Source organism: Sander lucioperca, chromosome 3 (genome assembly GCF_008315115.2).
Source record: "Sander lucioperca isolate FBNREF2018 chromosome 3, SLUC_FBN_1.2, whole genome shotgun sequence".
NCBI classification, from domain to species: Eukaryota; Metazoa; Chordata; class Actinopteri; order Perciformes; family Percidae; genus Sander; species Sander lucioperca.
In genome coordinates, this window is record NC_050175.1 from 41,416,064 (window position 1) to 41,441,604 (window position 25,541).

The 25,541-nt window shown below is 39.3% G+C and overlaps 2 protein-coding genes across 5 annotated transcripts in view; both read right to left on the reverse strand.

The window, feature by feature from the left end:
- Positions 1 to 8,603, reverse strand: part of csnk1g1 (casein kinase 1, gamma 1) — a 46,255-nt gene extending 37,652 nt beyond the window's left edge. For all 4 annotated transcript variants that reach the window (XM_031290052.2, XM_031290051.2, XM_031290050.2 and 1 more), the window contains exons 1-3: positions 8,348 to 8,603; positions 1,532 to 1,963; positions 948 to 988 (exon numbers count right to left, since the gene is read on the reverse strand). In XM_031290052.2, the coding sequence (XP_031145912.1) occupies positions 948 to 988; positions 1,532 to 1,718 (228 nt within the window). In that variant the 5' untranslated portion in view covers positions 1,719 to 1,963; positions 8,348 to 8,603. The remainder of the gene's footprint in view (positions 1 to 947; positions 989 to 1,531; positions 1,964 to 8,347) is intronic.
- A 1,358-nt stretch (positions 8,604 to 9,961) lies between these two features.
- On the reverse strand, positions 9,962 to 19,893 carry LOC116043409 (sorting nexin-1). The gene is made up of 15 exons (XM_031290047.2): positions 19,699 to 19,893; positions 18,096 to 18,243; positions 17,375 to 17,514; positions 16,718 to 16,784; positions 16,442 to 16,485; positions 16,159 to 16,300; positions 15,996 to 16,074; positions 14,627 to 14,702; positions 14,365 to 14,478; positions 13,902 to 13,995; positions 13,535 to 13,740; positions 13,189 to 13,332; positions 12,944 to 13,024; positions 11,405 to 11,476; positions 9,962 to 11,173 (listed from the first exon to the last, which is right to left on the reverse strand). Exons 1-15 carry the CDS (start codon positions 19,807 to 19,809, stop codon positions 11,123 to 11,125), a joined length of 1,569 nt encoding a protein of 522 aa, XP_031145907.1. The 5' UTR covers positions 19,810 to 19,893; the 3' UTR covers positions 9,962 to 11,122.
- Positions 19,894 to 25,541: the final 5,648 nt, after the last annotated feature.

The window sequence follows — 25,541 nt, forward strand, 5'->3', positions numbered from 1 at the left end:
TTTTTCCTCTCTATCCAACTGAATGTGAGGACAGAATTTGGGATGACCCAGGAAACCCCTCCCATCGTGTAAAACCAGGTCGACCAAACTAACTGGCACTGGCAGCACAAACGTCGTCAGCGATGTGGATTTGGGTGTCGGTTTTGCACAAACATCAACAGCAACTCTTTCTTCTTACAAAAGGTTTAAACACGTAGCCTAAATGATGTCCCGTCAGCTCAATTTTTTCTCCTCCTCCAAAAACTTTGTCAGAGAAGACAGCCGATGACTCCATTATCTCAGTCATCGTAAAAAGTTACCATCCGTCTCTCCATTTTGCAGGTTTTGTCCCGGGTACTTCTGAAACTTAAGTCTTTCCCCAAAGTTACACTCCACCTAAACTTCCCACTAAATTGTTCAATAATAATCTAGTCAAAAGGGACAATCAGAAGTAAGCTGGAAAATAATTTAATAAAACAAAAATGTAATTGTATGAAAGCGCTACATCAGCGTCTGCCCACCATCCAGCAGTCTAAGCAACTAACTATAAAACTATTTGGCTTAGTAAACTTAATACTATTGTAGCTACTGTATTTACTACTCTCTAGTGAGCAATAATAAAAGCATGAGTCAGGAGTCATGATTTCCAGTCCAGCAACCACTGGAAAGACACACATCCCCAGGTAGCTACACCTCGTTCACATTTCTCACTAAAACCAGAACAGTTGTTGTGTAAAACTGTAAAGTGGTAAAAACACTACCGCTTTTGTCAGAAGGGGCCGCTGGGATCAACACAAACTGAAAATTACATATAGCCACTTTAAATAATTTTAGTAACATTTTCGATGCATCACTAAAATCAGGTACACCAAGTTATGCATCTGTGTAGCTGTACTTTATCGTGTTGCAAAGGATTTTTAAATCAGCAGAGGTGGGGAATCAAGCAGAGAAAGAAAGTGTGCACTTACCAGTTTAATAGCTACATACTCGTTGGTGTAGAGATTTTTACCTGAAATAAGACAGGGAAGACGGCTTAGATGGCTTTAAAAAGAAAGTACACCATTTAAGGCTTTACAACAGGTTCAGCAGGGAATAGGCAACTCTGTAACTGATTGTGTCTGATTGAGTGGAGATTTGTTATTTAAAATTTCTTGCAAATTTCGCAAGATCCATGTATAAAAGGTCTATAACAAAAAAAAAAAATGATCCAATGGCGTTCCTTTTTTCCCCAACTCTACTGTGAATATACTCCGTTGCCAGGTACACCTAACCAAAGAGAATGCAGTCTAATAAAACAGCCTTAAAATATGTTGTTGAATATTGTTGAATATAATGTTGAATCGATACCTCTCTAAAACAGTTAAAATTAAAACTGAACAATTTATTACTATCGTATAAGACTGCATTAGTTTTGGTTAGGTGAACCTTATAAACTGGCAACTGACTGTAGTTACACACGGAACCATTAAGAACTGCTATAAAAAAACGTCCACATTCACTCGTCAGTTATTATGTCTTGAACCATTTAACACAAGATTTAGAGTCAACTTACCAAGCTTCAATTCACCAAAGTTTCCACAGCCGATCTTTTTGCCCACACGAAAGTTTGGCCCCACCATGAGAACCCCAGATGAGCTGGAGGAGCCAGATGGTCGGGACGAGTGTCCGCTGCGGCTTCCCTGGGAAACTTTAGTGCTCCTGGCGGGCCGCTCGCCATATTTATCTCTCTGTTGATCCATGGTGTGAGCAGCACAGGTCAGCAGGGGCCTGGAAAGATGTACAAAAAGGCCTCCTGGGCCGGGCCCACCACAGCCACAGCCCTGGTCACTGGCAGTGCCTGGATGGCACAGTCACTCTCATGAGACCAAACCTGGTACAGCTAACTGACACTCCTCCCCCGTCCTCACCCTGTCACCTCTAACAGTTGTTGAACAGACTGATCGCTGGCCTCAACATCTGGCACAGGAAGGAGAAGGTGGAGGACCTGTAGCAAACACAAGATACGACAAAGCCATTAACTTTCCACAGAGAGCAGCACATTGAACGTGGTTTCGTGGTCCTAAGGTGTTGTCTCCAATGTTAATCTGATCCTGCAAACAAAACTGGGTTTAAGGGCGCCCAGATAGCTCAGTTGGTAGAGCGGGCGCACACATGTAGAGGTTTAGTCCTCGACGCAGCGGGCCCGGGTTCGACTCCGACCTGCGGCCCTTTGCTGCATGTCATTCCCCCCTCTCTCTCCCCTTTCATGTCTTCAGCTGTCCTGTCAAATAAAGGCCTAAAATGCCCAAAAAAATAACCTTTAAAAAAAGAACACACTACCAGTAGGCTTGTAGACAGGTCCTTTTCCAGTGAGCTTCTTCTTAGCAAAAGCTGACAGTCAAACGAACATTTAAATTACCATTCCAAACACTGGCAAATTGAAAACACTGGCATTGCAAATACCATTTAAAGTAGTTCCACATTGAAGACATTTAGCCACTTAAAATTTCCCGAAAAACATGCCTCCCTACCTCAAGATTTAAAGTAACGCAACACAATATAGTACAATAAACCAGAAATTGGAATTGAATTAAGTTTATTTAATAATGGTCCAGTGCCTTGGTTGTGGGCAATGGCAAGAGTAAGGTAGATATTTTGCCATTTAAAGTTCCACTACTGTCAAAATCATGTAAGAAAAAAAGAAAAAGTGCAGTAATTTTTTTTCTAAATTTAACTTCATAACACAAGTTTTACTCATATTTGAAGGTCATGAGTCTTATAAAACGTTCAATGTTTAGTAGTAAACGGTGCTAAATGAGGACAGGACTGGCTTACTGTAACAGAGCTGCTGAAGAGATAGTCATCAAGTCACAGTGGTCACAGAAAGCACCAGTAAACAGTTTTAACATCAACACAAACGTCATAGTTTGAGATCATGAATGCATCTAACCCTCTCCACCACCCACAGCTAGAGACTGGCAGACAATGACAGCAGGGAATATTATGTCAACAATTACATAAAGCTACATCTGCTCGCAAGGACACCGTAGCTTAACTTGATAGACACTGGTCGGATTTCATCAAGTGCTCAGAAAAAATAACTGAGTAAAAGCAGTTTAGTGTAAGATTCAAAAATCACTTAGAAATAAGAAGTACGTTTTATCAACTGCAGGCCTCTTTTCTCAGATTACCAGTTCCATTAATTAGCCACCCAAAAATGCATGTAAAAAAAAATCATAAATAAATAAAAAACAGCTACTAATGATTTCATGACAATGCTGTAATTCCCGAGCATGGAAAGGCTGCTGCTGAAAAGTATTTGTGTGTGTGGGCTTTCGGATGACTCATGCTGAGTATTGCCTGCACACATCTCAGCATCAAAGACAGCTAGTTTGCTCTCAAGGGCAACTGTGCACTGTTGCTATTACATAAAACCAGGAACAGAACAACACGGCTATAAAAACAGGTTTGCAGCAACGACAAATGGTGAGCTGTTACAGTTTCCATTGTGCAAACAACATTTGTAGGCCAGTCCAATCCAGTGCGAACCAGTGTTTATATAAGCTCGGCTAGGTGTTTCCCCTGATTGAAGACCATCTTCACACACAAACTCTGTGGTGGGCGCAGGATAATAAATACACACTCATTATTCCCTGGACGCTGCTGTCTGTTCACCAGACCGTGTATGCTAAACACAGCTTGCAACTTTATTCAAAAGTTATTACTACAATAATAAGGTTACACTGAAGATTCAAGTGTGGTTTTAAGGAAGAGAGGCATGATTGATTCTAACTGGTCAGCAGACACTGAGGTGTCACGTTGACGGTCATTTGTTATTTCCACTCATGTGCTTTTGGGTGTAAATTAAGTCTGATCAAATGTTTCAAAATGTTGTTTTCCACAACAATTATGCTAAATTCTACCCCATCTTAAAATCTTCTTTTGATTTGAGAAGTGAGTCTATTGTTAAAGGTGATAACGCAACGCACAAGGATGACCCAAGGCCAGTTTTAGTCCAGTTTGTTTGAAGCAAATGATACGCCAGCTTTACTTTTAAGGTGTTTTCACATTAAATTCAGAGTATGAGAATATCACATTATAACAAATACCACTAAACTGAATGTGCAGTTTCTTTGCCTGTTTTATGCATTTGTCAGTTGTATTACTAGGAAGATTACAACATCCACATTGTATTTCAAACATGTTCAGACATGCCTGAGGATTATGAGGGAAAAATGAACATCAAAGTGGGACAAGAACTTAATTCATACTACATAAAGCAGTAAAACGACTGAAACCTTTGATTTTTAAAAGGCGCATCACACTATATGCTGTAATGAGCCCCTAGGTATGATTTAACTACTTGTGTATCCTTTTCCAGTGATTCCTTTAGGATTGTTTTTAGCAGTGGGGGTAGGTCTGTCCGAACAACAACATTGGGCCCAATAACCTCTGAATAGTTCTACTTGTTGTTAAATTGGTGGCAGTCAGCGGGGGGGGGGCATTACGTTGGGAGGATAATTTAAAAGGCAACCGCGACTACATTTTTTTGTACAGCCCTGTTTCTGATACCGTGGTGGCAGAAATTGCGCCATGGTGGGCCGCCACTACAAAATCAACATAGAGGAAACACTGGTTTCATCTGGTTATTGATACATACAGTGGATGTGTTGTGTGTTCATTTTTGAATATATATATATATATATATATATATATATATATATATATATATATATATATATATATATATATATATATATATATATATATACATACATACATACACACACAATTTATTGAAAAAAGCTTTACTTAACAAAAAAGTGGTTAAGAGTCTTGCCACCCCATTGTCATCTAAAAAATTTTAGAACAGGAGAGTCGCAATAAAATCTTGTATTATTTAGATTCAGGGGTGGACAAAGTAATATCTACTGCTGCAAAATGTAAAGACATCCACTATAATAGTCCCATTATAATACAGCATTTGTAAACGTTCAATTTCAGCTGAAACTACGCTCTACTAAACTCTTTAGTATTTTTTGTTGTGTATGGCATTATTTTAGAAGGTGTCCCTGTAGTTTTGTTTACCTCGTGTGTGTAAAAGGGATTTACAAAATAAATGTTATGGAGCAACTATGTGTAAATCCCCATCAGCTGACCGCCCAATTAATTAAGTGAACAACAAGCAATCCACTGGACTGTTAAACGTTCTGTGGTCGCTACAAATGGCTTCTTCAGTTTTGATGCAACATGGGGAATCCCCGGCCTTTATCCCTGTGGAGGCACCATGTCTCCTGATAGAGAGCATGTTTGAGGATACACACCTTTTGGCATCCTATAAAAGTAAGGTAAAGATCATTTTGTTTCTCATAAAGAGAAGACATAAAAGGAAATTATAAATTAAAATCCCACTACAGATTTAGCTTCTTAACCCTTTTCTTTCCATTTTGTTCAATTCAAAAGACATTGTCAGAGCTGCATGACTACCAGGAATCAAACACCTCAGAAACAGTCTTCTCCAGGTGAGAGTGCAAAGTGCAAAATTTGGGCTGATGAGCATGTTGAAGAAATGCTGAGGTAGTGTTCAGTTGTTGTTCTGTAGGTTAAATGTCATACCATAGTTTTGAAGTGGAAACTTAGTTGGGTTTGTGCTGGACTAGAGTAGATAGGTGGTAAATGTAGCTGCCTGTTTAATGGTGGTAGAGGCCTGGATTTATGATGGCACTGTGTGATGTTTGATATAGTGCTCATTTGCATAAAGGCATTTCATTTGACTCAATGATCAATCTGATCATTGAGTGATTAATTAAACATATTAAACATTAAATGCAAGAAATAGTTTACATTTTTAAAATGTATACCGGTACATTTGATTGTCATTCCTTTTGCTTCCTAAAAATTTGCACTCATAATTTAATAGATGAGCTAACCTCAAAACGTACAATTGGGCACAAACCATGTGTAAAAACTAATATATAATACCATTGTATATTTTGAACAATCACACGCTGTCATTCTGTTCAAATATAACTGCTTATCCCTACCGTGAGGATATCCCACTGATTTGAATTAAACTCATTCTGCATGAACAAGAAATGTGTCATATTACTGAAGATGCTCTCAGAATTGAATTGTTGCGACTACAATCAATAAGCTCTGCTGATCTCACATCTGTGTCACATCACCAATATTCTTTCAGCTGAAAACATCGTCAGACTATTTCATTGCATAGTTCTGGTCCTACTGGAAATGATGAAGCAGGAAGTTGATGTTATGACAGTAATATTTTCACAACGCTGTTAGAAATATCCAAGTGAAATGCAGAGGAAGCATCAAAGCATACACAATACTGTTTAATCCCTGGCACAAAGTCAAAGCAGCAAGGCAGACTGACAAAAAAGTGGCAAAAGGCCGGTAATCAAAAACTAAACATTTCAAGAGTTTAAGAAAGTTGATGTAATTGGTTAATAGCTGGTTTTAAAATCCAGCACTATTCACTGGTACATCCCCTTAAGTAGGCTAACACACTATGGTGCCATTGAAAATGTATTTAAGACTCCAGAAACCTTGATTACAGTCCACACATTATGCTTGTCAAAATATCTTGAGAAACTGAGATGCTTATAGCTTATTAGCATCTATTAAAAAAGACTCATTTGTTGACCTCTTTTCATTTTTACAGATACATAAAGGCTCTGAGTGGAGTGATTAACCTTCAGTGGAAAGATCAGCCTGAGAGGGGGGCCTGCCAATAATGCTGACTCCTACTGTGGCAATGCCAGCCAACAGCTGCCTCTCTCTCCTTAAAGCCAGCTCTTATAAACTATAACTGGTGGGAGTTTAGATTATACAGTTTTCCTTCTCCATCAATTCATAGAGAACACCACATTTATATATACACGACAGTTGTGTGCAGTGCACCCACATCCATGACAATGATCTCATTTTTCCAGAGTTTAAAAAAAAAGCTAAAAATCTTACAAATATTGCATGATCAGCAGAAATATATTCAATTTTGTAAAGACAACTTATAGCTTACTTGAACTTTACTGAGGTGGTCTACATTCTGTAGTAATTAACTGCACATATGATGACGGATAAGCCATTGACCACAGCTTTGTCACGTCAATAATTACCTGCAAAATCTGCAAATAATAAGCAAATGCTCTAATTATACATGAATGAAATGCAAGTGTATTTAAATACAACACACACAAAATGTTACTTTAATGTAGATGTTCCTAAGTTGAGGCCTGTAAACAGTGAGTTTGTTCAGGCTTGCATTTAGTGAGGTTCATGAACAGAACACAAACTATTTCATCCAAGCCTTTCCTTAAGTGGAACTCTTTTAAAAAGGATGCAGTAATTTATTATGGCTCCACATAGACCTAGTTTGGGCAAATGTCCAGCTAGTAATATACACAGTACTTCAATAAAATTACTTCACAAGTGGTTTGCACCACTCTCTTATAGCCCTGTGCCATTTAGTGGAAAATGACCCCAACCAATTATTTAAATAGATGAAGGATAACTGAATACTCGATTGATTCAATAATAAGCCATCTATGCAGTCGAGGAAGGAACATTTGCATTGAGACTACTATCTAACTGTATGCGTATTTGACCACGAGCAAAGAACATTTGCACATTGGGAGGTAACGTTACAATTTAACCTGACATTTAACGTTACACCTGACAAAATCAGAATAACTTGCAACCAGTTAGCTTCAATACAACTCTGCCCACTGGGACCAGGCTGAGGAGGGGCCTCAGTTAAATGCATTTCATATTCTGTGCCATCCTGTCTTTGCATCCGTTACCTTGCACTGAGAAGCAGCTGTAACCTACGGTTGTAACACTTTGTACGTGAGGAAGTGTTTTGTAGAGGCAGCTAAGACTAATATAAAGATGACCGATCCTTTGTAAGCGGGCCCTCCGGTTAAATCAAAACAAGGAAGCGAGTTGTACGCCAACGTTTCCTGGACAAAGCCTAACATTAGTGATGGTCACATCGATTAACTAGCTAGCCGTTAGCCAAGTTAGCTTTCCAGCTTGCCAAAAGAAAACCTGACTGACCAGCCACGAAGCTAACGTTAGCCAAACATTACTTAGCCAGAGTGACTGCTCTGGTTTTAAACGTATTCAGCTAAAAATCGCTACATATACATGTTCTTATTAATCATAATATTGGGCCACATAATTGACACCAAATAAATCAACCCGACTCCTTGCTTGGCGTTAACGCCTTAGCTGGTGGCTAGCTGACAGCTGGACCGAGCGCAACAAGGAAATTAGCTCCGTTAGCAACGAAAATATTAGCTAACAACCAAAAAGCTTACTATGAAATGTTGCTTTGCTAGCTCGTCGCAAACAGACACAACAGTCTTACCTTCGCTGTGATTAATCCAGACGATCAGGATACGGCTAGTGTATGTGTCACGCCAAAATGTTACACGACTGCCCGAGCGGAGCTGAATGTAATGTTAAAGCTTTTTGGTGTTACTTGTTGTGACTGATGGTTGACGCTAACAGCGGAGTGTCTGTCGTTAGTTAGCAGCTCTCTCCTTCTTCGCTGCTTGTGAAAGGTTCGAACCCACCGGATGTACAAAGACGGCACCGCCCGCTTTACAACGCACACTTTCCGGGTCAGTTTTTTATTTTTTTTAAACTTAGATTAATTTATTTTTTATTTGTTTGGGCATTTCTGCCTTTATTGGATAGGGAAGCCGAGTTATGAAAAGGGAGAGAGAGAGAGAGAGAGAGAGGGGAAGACATGCAGGAAAACCGTCACAGGTCGGACTCGAACCCTAGATTCTGCGTCGAGGAATCATAGACTGTATATAATAAACCTCTGCATATGTGCGCCCGCTCTACAAACTGAGCTAACCTGTCACACTTTCCGGGTCAGTACTGATACAGCCTAATTTAGACATTACGTTTAACTATTCAAAGTAGCTCAAACCACACTTGGTGGAGGGAGTGCAGTGGAGAGAGTACATTTACTCAAATAATGTTGTTTTGAGGTACTTGTACCTTGCTTGAGTAATAGTAGTAGAGGAAGTATTCAGATCTTTTACTAACTGTACTAATACAACATTGTTAAAAAAAACAACAAACTCTGTTACAAGTAAAAGGCCTGCATTGAGAATGTTATTTAAGTAAAAGTATAATTAGAAAAATATATTAAAGTATTACAAGTAAAAGTACTCAATGCAGAAAAATCACCCTTGTGACTGTACCCTTATACAATATATTATAGATTATTATTATTACTCATTAAAAGTAAAAGTACTCAATGCAGAAAAATCACCTTTGTGACTGTACCCTTATACAATATATTATAGATTATTATTATTACTCATGCATTAATGTTAAAGCAGGTTGTAGTTGGTTGAGGTAGAGCTAACTACTATTTTGTATAGGACTGCAACTAATGATTCTTTTTTATTATGGATTAACCTGCTGGTTTTTTTCTCCATTAATTGATTGACTGTTTGGTTTATAAAAGCTCTTAAATAGCAACAAATGCGGCCACAATTAACCAGAGCCCAAAGTGACACCTTTACACAACACCAGAACTAAACAGAGCTGAATTAGCACATCTACTGCAGTCAGATTGACTGTGTTCACTCAGAAGGAATCACTTCACGTGGGTAGGCACTTGTAATGACATTTCGAACATGTTAGAGGCTAAAAGCACGTTTAAAACTTGCTCTGTTTCAGCCTCCTGGATGCAAACTGTAGCAGGAGGATAACACGGTGTAGGCAACACTGATTGTTTTCGTTTTTCTTGCTACTGACCGCACTCCAAATTTACAAACAACTGAGCTACGCATTGAAATCGACCGGAATTCTCCTTTAATAATACCTTCAATTTCTGGAAAAGACACAAATTGATTGTCATTGCAAGAGGGCCTTTGTTGTTTTTCTAATTTATCCATGCTACTGAACTGAAATGGGAAATCCCACCAAATGTACAAAAAAACATTAAAACCAGGGCCCCAAAGCTTAACCAATCATCTTTATTTTGTACATCTTTTAAGTGTTTCCAGGAAAATGTGTGTGCCAATGCAAGGTGGTTACAAAAATAAAGTACATTCTTACATAAAGATGACATGAAAGAAAAACTACTCTTACAAATGCTGAATAAGAAAATAAAGGGACCATATCACTTGAATGTCTGTGCTTTTTTGTCATCGTTAAACTAATTCATCAAAAAAATGTATGGTCACTAATAATATATGACAGTAATTTTATGATTCAATTAAAGTACTGTACATGTGTACATACATGTCAATAGTCATTTATAGACAGTAAACAATCTCTGCAGCAGTTCCAGATGAGTTTGTGCCTCAATCTCTAATACAAGAAATCTAAGTACTTAAAACTGTTGTGGCAGAAATTGATTAATATAATAAACATGATTCTAGCAAATGCATCATTGTAGAAAATACCAACAAAAGCAGTGATTACATTTTCCAAACTTGCACTCATTGTAACTTTAGATTTCTTTTATCATGTTGTAACAACTCTGACAAGCCTGTAACCTTGTCAAATCTGAGTTTGAATATGATTTCTATGATCTAATATGCATTGTGTGATACATTAACAATGTGCTAATACTCCTGGTAAATGAGCTCAGTCAGCAATAGTGGCATTTTATTAAAAAACAGCTTTTCCAACTGTACAATGCATTTTAGTGCATCAAAACATTATCTGACATGCATCCATCAACATAAGCTGTTAGGAGACAGGAATGACTTACATACGTCTATCTTCTAATGTAAACTATAGACAAGGTTACTCTAGGGCAGTACCTCAGTGTTAACACTTTATTAAAGTTTAAGCAAGAAACATCAATATACACCCCTTTGACAGACAGTGGGTTGTCCAAATAGTAAGACCAGATTAATCTCCTGCTGTATACCATCTTTCAGTCAAGAACATCAACAAGGAATTATGCCAAAAAAAATGTGTAAATGCGGCAGCTTGTTATATCAAAGAACTGTACAAGGTAAGAGAATACACTATGATTAAAAAGACAAAAGAGAAAAAAAATGGATGGAAGTTTCTTGTGTGTTTCAAAATTGTCCTCTCAGTTTGTGGTCAAGAGGTAAAGTGTTCGAAAAAGGCAGTTGGGGTCTTTAAACAGTCTCCCTCTTCATTAAGCTATTGCCTTTGCCTCAGGCAGGAACGCCTCCCAAAACTTTACAAGCTGGAACACAATCAGGACGAGAAGAATAAAAAGACGGTTAAAGTGTGTTTGAGTGATCACTCGATAGTTCAATAAATACTAATTGTAACCAATATTTAAACATCAGTATCATAATACAAATAATAAAAAAATGAAATGTTTAGTTAAAGGTACACTTTGGTACCCATGAATAAAGCAAAGCGTACAAAGTGTACATGATGAATATAATAACTGATATAATTAAATATGTACCCGTTGTTGAGACTGCAGCATTGCCTCCAAATATTTGACTATCTGGCTCCTGAAGTCCTTGGCTTTTTCTTTCTGAAAAGACAAAAGTGTTGTTACAACTCAAGCTCTTTAAAGGTGCAGTAGGTAAGGCTTATAAAACTAACTTTCTGTCATATTTGCTGAAACTGACCCTATATTCCAGTAGAACTACATGAAGCAGGTCATTTAAAAACAAATCTGGCTCCTCTGGACCACCTACAGCCTGTAGTGTGATTTGCAAAAACCCACAGCTCCCTGTTCAGATGCACCAATCAGGGCCAGGGGGGGGGGGGAGGTGTTTAACTGCATGTCAATCACTGCTCATGCACACGCATTCATTCTCCCTTGTGGGGGGAGGGGCTTAGGAGACCGTTTTGGGCTTTAGTGGAAAGGGGGAGGGACCGAGAAGTTGTCGAATTTTTTGGCTAAGTCCTGGATCTTCACAATCCTACCTACAGCACCTTTAATGGAAAAGCAAGTTGTAGGAATTTCTAGCAGAACTTCACCTACTTCCAAGGTGCTCGGAGTAGGGAAATAGTCTGATAGTCTAATAGTTTTTATTGTGGCATTCATCAGGGTCATCATATATGAATTACACATATTTTAATAAAAAGCATATACATACTATGAGCCTACCAGATTTCTGTGTTTAAAAATATAAAGAGCTACCATCTACCTTTAAGCCAACTCACCAGACTGGAGTTGTAATGCCTCAGAAGACTATTTTAAATGTAGGATCTGGAAAGATGTGACCTTTCTGTCTTTTACAGTTACTCTAATGAAGACAGGATTTATGTCAAAACGTTAGTTGCGTTAAAAGTAGGGATGCACCAATCCGACTTTCTCAGTCCCGATACCGATGCCTGGGCTTTGTATATCTGTCGATACCGATCCCATACCGTTGTTGAATTAATAATAAACTGTATACCTTCCACCTTATACCTTCCTTCCACCATGTGGAAGGGACTAAAGGCACCAGACTTTCCTAACGAAGACAAAATAACATAGATGTAATGTATTGACTTCTTATTTATTTGTACACTCAACTCTTCCAGCATGCGACACACATGCGACAGAGGGGAAAAAAACTACCAAAACTGGATCGGCCCGTGGATCTGTTAATTTTTCCGATCCCCGATCCAGCTATTTTGTCAATATCGGGACCGATATCCGATCTTAATATCAGATTGGTGCACCCCTAGCTAAAAGCTCATACTATAACCACGTGCTCTAGATCTCATGTGTCCAGATCCTGCTCAGTTGTCCATTTTGTTGAGGCGCCGGTTTAAGCTTTAAGTTGGCTGATGCATAAAGACTCCTTGTGAAATGTAATGTGCTTGATGATGACCCTGATGAAGGCCTCTAGCCGAAACGTGTTGGTCCCACAATGAAGTTGTTCTTTATACTTCAAGTGCTAATGGCAAAGCCATGTCCAGAAGGTCAATGATATAGTGCCTATAAAGTTGTAGTGAGACGATAAAATATTCAAACTTTTTACTTTTTGTGACAACATAAACATACCTCAAACCTGAGAACCTCCTTGCGTACAGTCATACCAATCCTGTCGAAATCTCTCTCGTGCTGAGTAACCCTCGCCTCCCACTGAGGACAAACATGAGGAGGAAAACACAAAACAATGAATGTCTTGATATTTTACAATCACTCAATCAATCAACCAACCAATTTCAGTGAAATGTAGAATGTATACATTCAAAAACAGTAATTGTTCAGTGCTGCAGCAGCTGTGCGGTCACTGTGTCTGTTACCTCAGTGATCTCTTCTTTGGCCTGCTGGAGTTTGTCCGGCTTGTTTGCCCACAGCAGCTTGGCCTCGGCCTCTCTCTTCTTCTGGAGTGTGCTCTGAGCCTCCTGCCATCGCTGCCACGCCCGCACACGCTGGTCAAAACACCCCTGTGGACAGTCAACACTTGATCAGGCCACTTACCAAACAGAAAAAAAGGTAGCACTTTTGCATTGCATTGGAAGTGTGACATACTGTAGACATAATAAAGATTTTTAAAGAGTGCCCTTACTGCTGTATTCATGTTGCTCTGACAAAAGTCAGATCTTTACTTCCTCCTACTGTAAAACCATTTTGCAGCTGTAAACTTACGCGCACAGCACCCAGCAGGCGAATGTAGTCGGCCAGTAGCTCTGCAAAGATGAAGAAGTCACTGGCTGCCTGCTCCTGATGCAGCTGCTCCATCTTGTCCTCCACCTCTGCCAGCTGGGACAGGGCCCGCGACAAGGCTGTGTTGTCCTCAGAGTTTCCCAACATGGCCATACTTTTGGCAAATACTGCCGTGCTCCCACACAGCTCTGGGTATGGAAACAGAAAACTTTTTTTTCCAGTTTGCTTGTTTCACCCTAAAAGACCAGACAGCTGGACTGTTACTCTTCTGTTTCCTCAGTTTTAAACAATGTGATAAAAAGAAATTGTGCAGACAAAGACAAGTCAAAGAAAGGAAGACATTTCTCACCCTTTCTGTGGTTGACCAGGGAGTCGACCACCGCCTGAAGCTTCCTCAACTGCTGCTCCTCGTTCTCCACCTCCTGGAACTTGTCCTCAAACCACTGAGATACACAGTAAAAAAATATCAACAAAAGACCCACAATCAAACAACCTCATCATGCCTAGAAAGGCCTGCCTTGCTATAATTTCAGGTAAGGCAGTTACAAAAGCACAATGCATTGGGATTAAAAAATAGAACCAATATAATTAAATCATGAATAATTAGTGGAGTTTCAGAAAAAAAATTCTTTTCTATCCTACTTTTTGATATTAATTGCGTCGCCGTTTAAATACTCTGGTGCCTCCACTGACCCACCGGTATATCCAACAACGGATTTTTACAATTCTATGGCAAAATTACAAAATGTATCTCCATATGCAGGCCACTTGCACATCAGTCTCCTAAAACACTTCATGTGGATTCCCCTTACAGTGTCAGACTCGTTCATCTTGATGGTCATCTTGTTGACAGCATCTGATGCTTTATTGATCATTTTGAGGAAGCCAGCTCCACTCAGCGCCTGAGTACTCACTGCCCTGGGTAGCTACACACACACACACACACACACACACACACACACACACACACACACACACACACACACACGGCTCAAAAGTTATTCTCAAGAATGTTAAGTAATTATCCAGCTTATTGCTACGAGAAATTCTTTTTTTATATCTTAAAATACCCACCTCCTCTTTCTCCAAGAACTCACGGACGTCAGGATCTTGTAGTAACGATGGGTGAGCCACTACTCTCTGAAGATACCTACAAAAAAAACATAGTGACCGCAAGATAAAGTGAGTTAAGAAGCAGTGGTGCCCAAAAACAAACACACAAAAAAGGCATGGATAGAAATACAGTTTAAAAAGGCCCGGTATGAATATCAACTATAATCTCATTCATTAATTAATTAATCTGCGGTGCCCTGCTGCGTCCTGCTACGTCCAGCTATGCTCTGCTGTGCCACGCTACGTCCTGTAACGCCCTGCAGTGCCCTGCTATGACATGAACTACTACGACTACCACTTGTAGTCACTGTTCCATTATCTTTTATTGTGACTATTATTGCCACTGTTCATCACATCCCCAACCGGCACCGTCAGACACCGCCTACCAAGAGCCTGGGTCTGTCCGAGGTTTTTCATCGCCACTGTCGCACTAAATGCTTACTCTTGGGCAGGGGTCTCAAACTCAATTTACCTGGGGGCCGCTCGAGGTAGCATGTGGGTCAGGCTGGGCCGCGTCAAGTATTCAACAAAAGTATTCTTTGTTTGCTTTCTTAAATAAATCTTGTTGCCTCAATAGACATTTTTTAAGATTGGCGACCCGGTTCTTTCTCTCATCTCCCTGGTATTTTGTATACTCCTCAGCATGTCTAGTTGAGTAATGACGTCTGATGTCATATTCCTTGTACACCGCAACTTTCTCTGTGCATATGAGACATGTAGGGGTGCTCCTGTGCTCGATAGAAAAAATATTCCGTCTCCCACTTTCACTGAAATTGCCTGTGCTCGTCGTCAACCTTTCTCTTCACGGCACGTTTTGAGAGAGACATGACTGGAACTGGGTGATGGCATATATTTTCCGTCACTCTGGAACACGTTTCAACCAAGTGACTAACGTTGATACTTCCCCAGGTACTTCACGGTTGGCTAGCTTGACAACCGTTGACAACAAACGCCGCAGTCACGAGACTAGCTATGGTAGCCCGTAAGTGCTAAACAAATAAAATAAAAGCGTGGCAAGCGCGGCACACGCAAAGACTCAGCAAAAAGGTGCGTTTCAGAACAACGCGCGGGCTGCACTGACACTAAACTTTGATGTCAAGTAGGGGGGCCACAAAATATCAGCCCGCGGGCCTCAATTGCGAGTTTGAGACTCCTGCTCTTGGGGGAATTACTAGAATTGTTGGGGCTTTGTAAATTATAGAGTGTGGTCTAGACCTACTCTATCTGTAAAGTGTCTCGAGATAACTCTTGTTATGATTTGATACTAGAAATAAAATTGAATTGAATTGAATTAATAACGTCGCTGTATCAAACATGTATGGATCCTTGCCTCTCCAGAGCTGCTCTTCGTCTCTCCACAAACTCTACTGATGACGGGTCGTCCATTCCCACCTTCACTTTGGTCATTCCTGTTGGTCCAAATGACAGTCACAAAAGAGACCAAAAAAAAAAAAAAGACAAAAACAAAAACAAAACACATACTTAAGACCCACCTACGACACTTTTCTCGGGTGGTGGTGGAATGATGCAGCCGTGGAGCGACTGCTTAACTGACAGCTTCTCATAAAGACCCAGGAAGTCACTGTAACGCCTCCTCACAGAGAAAGTTTTACTCCTGAACATGGCCAGGGAGGTCTGAAAGTAGAGACGGGGGCACAGAACTTGAAAAAGGAAATACTTAGAAGTAGGAGTGAAGATTTAGACATATTCGCAGTTTTAGAAGCAATGTAAAAAAAATATATATATATATGTATCAACACAAGCTTTACTACAGACCCTGGTGGATACTTTGTAGGCCACATATGCATTCATGCCATCTCCTAGTAGGACAGAAACATTGGAGATACATTAAAGATGAGAATGAATTACAGCAGGTTTCAGTCTGAAATGAATGTGTCAGTGCACTTAAAGGCTACATTAAAATAAGCTAACTATGCAATGTTATAATTAATCAGCTACTTCCCAAATAATAACATATGAATAAACTAAGAAAGTATAGAGAGCTGCATCATAGTTTTAACAAACAAAAGTAGGAAAAATAAAGAGACTGACCAATTTTCTCGGGGTTGGTGACCGCAACATCCACATCAAAACTATCCTTGGATTCCTCCTCCTCCAACTGCAATTAAGGAGAAGAACACAACTGGTTGTAACAGACCGGTTAGTTGGGGATTACACAGTAGGCATTACAAAAGCATTAGTCTATATCGACAACGTTCCACTTCCGGGATTGTTCAGGTACCGTCGGAAATTCTGCCGGATGTCCCTCTTTTTAGGCCGGATGTCCCACACCTTCCTCTTCCTTTGTGTTGGCATTCTACATCCATGTTCTTAACTCCGGTGGATTTCTGAGGACTATGGTTAACTGCTCCTCAGATCTCTGCAGGGTAAATCCAGACAGCTAGCTAGACTATCTGTCCAATCTGAGTTTTCTCTCGCACGACTAATACAACTTTTGAACGTACACATGTTCCACCAAAACATGTTCCTTCCTGAGGCTATTTTGCAGAGACACCGTCATTGTGTCCGGGGCTTGGCGCAGCCCGAGGCGATTGCGATTGGTTTAAAGCAACGCCAATAAACCAGAGCAAGTTTTTCTTCCATCCCGGAATGTTGTGTGGACTAGCCGGATCCTCCTCCGCAGCGCTGTGGAGGAAGGTCTGACAATGCGAGACTACAAAATCACGCATTCTCAGTTACGCCATTTACCTGCTCCAAGGATGTGGGCTGCATGGCTGCAGGGCTCCGAGTGAAGGAGGAGGCGGGGTGAGGGCCAGAGGAGGTGGAGAGCTCCTTCCGGGCAGAGCTGCCAGGTGTGTCTGTGCTCAGCTCAACATGTGCCTCTTCATCTAAAAAGAAAAGAAACACAGATGACTAAAGTGTACCTCAGACAGGATCACACAATATCACCACACCCGATTTATCCAGTGCACTGCTGCTTTGGAAATTATTACTTTACAGTACAAAAGCTGCAGTTTACACTACGTGACAAATTCATTTTGACAACATCACAACTTTTCAATAAATGTAAAGCTGTAAACTTTTTCAATTCACTCACTACAAACAGATTAATCCATGCACAATGAAGTTCCACAAAAACGTATTTCAACCTCTTTTATTATAACTACTTAGTTTTTTGTTGACTTAACAACAATAATGGTCTGTGGTTGCAGGCCCACTTCAAGCCCAAACTGAGATGACATCATCTGTTAAGTGTTTAGTACACCTTGTGACGAATAAACTGAGCTCGATGTGTAAAATCAGAGAAATGCCCCTCTAAGATCTGCATAAAAATAGTCTGGCGTGTCTTAGGCTTAAAATAAACTATTTCACAAGACTTGTGATTCTTTTTAGGAGCTGGAAGCAAAATTACCGTAAAAGTGAGTGGGATAAAATGGATATAAATTGTTGGTAGAAAATGTCTCCTAACCAGCAAACAGGTCGTTGTCATCATCAGAGTGAACTCCGTTGGATTTGACAGTTGTGCTGCTGGCCTCCTCCTCACTGAACAGATCTGGAGGTTCTTCATTGACATTGTCCGGCTGAGAAACTCCTCGACTCACAGCCATAGGGTTACTCTGAAGACCAGACAGGAAAGACATGTAAGTGAAATGTAACGTATGTAGTATATTTAATTGTGATGGCATTTCTCACTATTTTCAGAATTTTTACAAACCATCCTTCAAACCAATCATTAATCCATTATTTTCATTATGGATCAATCTGCCAATTATTTTCAGAAAGTAGTGAGAAATGCAGTCATAACCCAGAACCCAAAGAGACATCTTCACAATGTTTGTTTTTTGCCAACCAAGTCCAACAAAATTCAAAATTATTCAAAATAAATAAATAAAAAATAATTAAAAGGAAAAGCAGCAAATCTGTGAGCTGGAACCATGACATTTTGGTTGGTTTTTTTTGCATGATAAATGACTAGAAAAAATAATAAAATTAATTACCGACTTGTCAATTAATCAACTACTGATTTACTGACTTATCGATTAATCAACTAATTGTTTCAGCTGTACTTATACATATACTGTTGGGTAGAAGAAAACTTTTTATATACTCTTATGTTTTTCTAATGCAAAAATCCTAATTTGTAAAGTGACTAAAGCTGTCACTTGTACTTAAGTACAGCACTTGAGTAATAATAATCTAATGACATAACGTTAATAGAACAGCTGTTACAGGGGCCATTTTTTCTGCATTGAGTGCACTTTTGACCTTTTACTTTTAATACTTTATGTACATTTTGCTGATTTGATACTTTTGTACTTTTACTTAAGTAACATTTTCAGTGCAGGATTTTTACTTGTACAATAGTATTCTGAGTACTTATTCCAGCCATCAGTAAATACACAAACAGAAGGGGTGACATGACATGGGAGGAATTGTCTTGTCTCATGAATGGTTTACAGCCACAGATAAGACAATGGATGGGGGGGGGGGTCATTTGAGCCAGACATTAGCAATAAAATTAAATTCCTGACAAAAATATATACGAGCCATTGAACCGGCCAAAATTTATTTTCCTAGGATGGCGAAGGGATGACCCGCCCTGCTCTCTCTCTGATTGGCTAAAACTCGTTGTCTGCTCTAGTTGGGTTGGTTAGGTTTAAGCAAGAGGAATGAGATTGGTCAAGGTTCGGGAAAGAATGCCAGGCTAAGCCAATCAGAGGCAGAGTAGGGCAGGACATATCTTCGCAATCATGGGGGAAAAAAAATACACACAAACCGGAAATCGAAACAGGAGCATCTTTAACCACCAGCGTAAAAAAAAGGCCCAAACTTACTAGTTACGAATAAAACCTGCTTAACTTCTGCTCAAATTAACTTCGACTAACTTTATGAACGAATTTCGTTGTTTTTTTATTCAAAACCTGAGCTAATTTCTCGCCTCCCTGTCAGTGGCTCCAGGTTATTTCGGCTGCAGGTCAGATCAGATGAAGAGGCTGGCTCCCTGTCTCGCTTACTTAATGCACAAACACGTTAGAATTCATAAGAATGAGCTGTAAACATATTTCACTGACGAATATGTCCTCTCCCTCGTCGCTGTCTCCATCTGCCATGTCAGACGGCCCGGCTCCCGGCTCCTCTGTGGCAGGGAAAGGAGGAGGAATCCGATCTGAGCTGGCCGCCATATTCCGTGTTATGAGAGGGACTGACGTAGACGGAAGTTGCAGGAGCGAGGAAACGTCTGCAGCGACACCTTCTGGCCGCCGAGCAACACGACAGCGTAAAGACAGCATTTACTTTTTTAGAACAATATTTTTTAGCTTTTAAATAATTAAAAATAATAATAAAATAAAGGACTCAGAACCTTATCCATATTAGTGCGAAGGAGGCTTTGAAACAGTATGAAGACCTTCAGTATAAAGGGAATATATATATTAGGGAATTATTCACAGAAATTATGAATGAAAAATTCTTTTTGGTGTTGCATTAGAGCAGTGTGCAACATGAAGCAGTTTTGTTTTTCCTCACATTATTCCATGTGAGCAGTGGTGGAAAGTAACAAAGTACATTTACTCAAGTACTGTACTTACAATTTTGAGGTACTTGTACTTGAGTATTTCCATTTTAATGCTACTTTATACTTATACGCTACTACATTTTTGAGTTAAATCATTTACTTTTTCCTCCACTACATTTATTTGACAGTTTTAGTTACTCCTCAGTAACTATTCTTTCAGTAACTTCGGATTTTCAATACAAGATATACATCTATAATCTATCTATAATATATATACTTATGCAACATTAAAGTGATGAACACATTAATGCATCAATAATTATAAACCAGTAATATAATATATATTATTCTGAAATGGGCAATTCTGCATTATGAGTACTTTTTAAAAACATTTTTAATTTATTTTAAATTAAAAATAAGTTTTGTTGCTAATTATTTTGTACAAAAAGTAAGTAAGTAGTTTGAATGCAGGACTTTTACTTGTAACAGAGTATTTCTACACTGTGGTATTGCTACTTTTATTTCCAGCATGTCATATCTCATTTATTATTATTGCCGTTTATATCTTGTATTATTGTTTTGTTTTTTATCACCTCTAAAAGCCAAAGCACATACATGTAAACCAGTCGAGGCATTGTACTGTATATACTATACTGTAGTTCATAATTTGGTTTTATTGAAATGCGTTTCTCTAACTATTGTTTACTCTATACTTTTCCTTTCCTCTGCTCTAACTTTTTTGTATCTTTATGTCTGTTTTCTGTGCTGCTGTAACATATATTTACCCACCTGGAGATTAATAAAGCGTTTTCCTTTTTCATAAAAATCTCTGTAAAGTTTGGATCGTCATTTTTTTAAGGCAAGGTTATGCAGGTCTGTCTACTTTGTAGGTGAGTCTGTGTTCCTATGAAAACCTTTTGATGCATTACTGTTAGTTGACGTAACAACTTTTTTAAAAATCTTTATTTATCCAGGTAAGTCGATTGAGAACAATTTCTCATTTGCAACGATGAGCTGTCACATTCACACAGTTCCACATTCATACCTGGAAGCTGCCCAGTACAACCACAGTCTGATCTGCTGACCACTGAGCAGCTCCACTGGAGGTTGGGGTTAAGGGCCTTGGTCAAGGGCAACTCAGTGGTGGTAATGAGGGAGGGACAAGCGCTGGTCTTTCACTTTCCCTTCCTGGCTGTGGAGACTGCTGTTCTCTGGATTAACAGCTGCTATGAAACAGCAAATAGAGTCACATTTAAATTGAAGAATAAACTGTGCTTTATAACAGATATTACAGTATATCTATTTCCTTTCATTAAAGGTCCTATGCCATGCTGCTGCTTTTATATAGGCCTTAGTGGTCCCCTAATACTGTATCTGAAGTCTCTTTCCCGATATTCAGCCTTGGTGCAGAATTACAGCCACTAGAGCCAGTCCCACTATGAGCTTTCCTTAGGATGTGCCATTTCTGTATCTGTAGCTTTAAATGGTATTGAGGAGGAGAGAGGGGGGGCAAGGTGGCTTGTTTTCAAGCCATGATGTCTCTCTCTTTCTCATGGGCGGGACAAATTCTTTGGGCGGGCAAAGCAGAGAAAGAGGAGGTAACCTTCCGCCTTATGACATCATAAAGGGACGATTCCAGATCGGCCCATCTGAGTTTTCATTTTCTCAAAGGCAGAGCAGGATACCCAGGGCTCGGTTTACACCTATCGGCATTTCTAGCCACTGGGGGACCATAGGCAGGCTGGGGGAACTCATATTAATGTTAAAAAACCTCATAAAGTGACATTTTCATGCCATGGGACCTTTAATTGACCTTACCTTCATTCACAGACAGTTTCTCTGCAACTTACCTGATATTTACTTTATTGATACTTTTCCCAGTGTAGTGAAGTGAAGTGTCAGCGTTTTAAAATGTCACTGTTTATTCAAACGTGTTGCAGATTAATTTAATATCACGCCACATTTTGTGTGAAATTAACAACCAACTCTCGGCCAAATGCTGAGTGAGTCAGTTGCTTCAGCAACTCGAGCAGAAAGCCAGTTTCTGATGATAATAACAAAACCAAAGCTGGAAATCTGATTAAACAGTTACTGGTTGACTAAACCTCACCTTCACGCTGCAGTGTACATATAAACCTATGAAGAGGTTAGTCAGTCAATATGAGAGTAGTCTAAAAAAAACAACATAACAAAAAGTGAGTTAAGAGTATTTCAGCTGTAAACTACAATTATGGAATGGGCTTTTAAGAATGTGTGACTGTACAAACAATGACTCATTAACTGAATACAGTCTTTATCTGAAATACGACGTCTGTACAAAAGAGGCTTTAATTCTTAAACTCTCTAAAATGACAGCTGTCCTTTTGTTTGGTTTTCTCATTCAGGGCAATTTAAACCAAACCCAAAGAAATCCTTGACTTTTAGGGCTTGGCTAACAATTATCTTCATTATTGAATAATCTTGTGACATTTTCTCAAATCAATGAATTGATTGTTTAATCCATAAAACTTCAGAAAATAGTTAACATTTTGAATATTTAAATTGCTTATTTTTGTCTGAGCAACACCCAAAGACATCCAGTATATACTGTAGATTTTGGATTGTGTATTACTGATAACAACCTATTTCTGTACACTTCAGCAGTGGTGGAAGAAGTACACAGATCTTTCCTAGCAATACCACAGTGTAGAAATACTCTGTTACAAGTAAAAGTCCTACATTCAAAATCATACTTATGTAAAAGTACATATTAACATCAAAATATACTTTAAGTAAAGTAAAAGTACTCCTTATGCAGAACAGCCCTTTTTAGAATAATATCTATTAAATCCCTTGATTATAATTATGAATCCATTAATGGGTTCATCATTTCAATTTCAAAGCTGGTAAAGGTGGAGCTACTTTCAACTACTTTATATACTGCTGGGTACCTTAAAGGGATAGTTATTTTTTATTTTAAGATTATTTTTTGGACATTTATAGGCCTTTATTTGATAGGACAGCTGAAGACATGAAAAGGGGAGAGAGAGGGGGAATGACATGCAGCAAAGGGCCGCAGGTCAGAGTCGAACCCAGGCCCGCTGCGTTGAGGAGTAAACCTCTATATATGGGTTCTACCGCTCTACCAACTGAGCTATCCGGGCGCCCTTAAAGGGATAGTTTGAATATTTTGAAGTGGGGCTGTATGAGGTATCATAGTCAGTTTATTAGCTACAGTAGATGGCGCACCACATGCCCCCAGTTTGGAAAAGCAGGCAGGAGTACCGACACAGAAACTAAGCAACGTACTGCTGTGGATGGGGGCAGCATTTTTTATTTAATTTTTTTCTCCGTAAACCTATATTTTGAATATTTTCACCACTTTACCTTGCCGTCAGACAGCCCTTTCCGTTGGCACTACATTTTCTCAACTGTAGAATGCCTGTATTCCTACGCAGAAGCGCAGCTGTGCGGGCAACTGTAGAACACCGCAGATAAGCTGTTTGGGGTCAACTTTCAACGGTGGACGGAAGAAACAAGTACAAGAAAGTGTAAATGCTGCCCCCATCCACAGCAGTACATTGCTTAGCTTCTGTGTCCATACTGCTGCCTGCTTCTCCAAACTGGGGGCGTGCCAACCGCCATCTACTGTAGCTAATACACTGACTATGGATATGTACCTCATACAACCCTACTTCAAAATATCCAAACTAACCCTTTAATCCATAATAACACATCAAAGTGTAAAAAAAAAATTGATGTTATGCTATTTTGTATTACAATCTGAAAAGTAACTAGTAACTAAAGTAATCAAATGTAGTGGAGTAAAAAGTAATGGTAACACTTTACTTGAAGGTATCTACATAAGAGACACCATGACACCGTCATGAACACATGACACATGAACCCTAACCGTGCAGATCCACCTGGCCGTGCGACATTTCTGACGCGCCGCGCTCCACTTTATTCCTAAGGGTGACTTTAACGCGCCGGCAAAGCACACCAGGAAGGCGGCGCTGCATTTGAAAAAATGCTGCGAGTCAAAAAAGCTGGCCGATACCCATCTTTATGCAAATCAATCCGTTGAACGCAATGCTACTATCCAATTGAAGTAGAGCACAGGGGAGACTGGGGGAAGGCTCGCCGCCTCTCAAAATCTGACGAAAATCTTTAAAAACTGACCTTTGTCGATCTGAAATCAAGACAGATTCAGCAACTGTATGGCCTATTTCTCGCTTAAAATGTTTACGTTTTTTTTCGTAAAATACGAGATCGTATTCTGAACGACCTTCCAGTATGGTTGCTTTTGAAATTCGAGAGTAGCCAGACCCACGTGACGCATTCGTCCAATCAGCTGCCGGTCAAGGGCATAGAGCATCAACCATGGATGTATTAAGAGAACGCCCATCAACGTACAAATGAGGGGAGGCGTCGTGTCACCACGCTTCAGTCGTGTCGCCAAAGTGGATCCGCACTGCGACTCTAACCCTAACCATACCTTGTCATGACAAAAACCGAATGACACTTACTGAAAGAAGCGTTATGTCATAAATGTTTATGACTTGTTTATAATGTTTATGACACGTTCACGACAGTGTCATGTCACTCTTATGTAGATACCTTCAAGAACCTTAAAATTGTACTGAAGTACAGTACTTGTAAATGTACTTAGTTACATTCCACCACTGCACTTCAGTAATCAAATGCTAATGTTTATACCCGACGGGCATCCTGATCACGTTTGATTTAAAAAAAAAAAAAAAAGACGAGCAGAAACATTTACTTTGTTAGTATTCATAATAGTTTGTATACACAATGTATAGGAGCACCAATAAAAAAAACATCTTTTTTTTCCAAACATTTTTTCAACATTTTTTAAAAAGCCACAGATTTCTTTTTTCTACAGAAAGCAAAGAAAGCTCTGTACATGAACAAGCAACAACAGAATTCCTCATCATGAGCTGCGAAGTAAACAACTCAGCTGCTCAAATTCATATCATCTCTGAAGCAAAAATAAACAAAAAAACAAAAAAAACATAAAAAACAAGACCAGCTGCCTGCTGCTTACCTAGGACACTACGTTACACAAACAGCTTTTGATATTTAAAACACAAGATATGTAAGAAATGTACTTTTCAAAAGTTGTGAAAAAGTGCAATACAGGTTCAACTGTTTACAACTCAATAGATTTTTCCCAAATGAAGTCCGGTCCTTTTTCTCCCCCCCCCTTTTTTTTCAATCATGTTTTTTTCCCCAAAACTTGTTCCTCGTTTGTATCCATAGTTTAAAATCTCTTACAGTTATATTGACATTCATGACGATGTACATTAATGAGAAACATGGTATTCACAAAAGTAGAGCAAATTACTGACAAATTTCTTTGGGTAAGAGGGTAATGAAAAACTAGTTTCTTAGATGAAC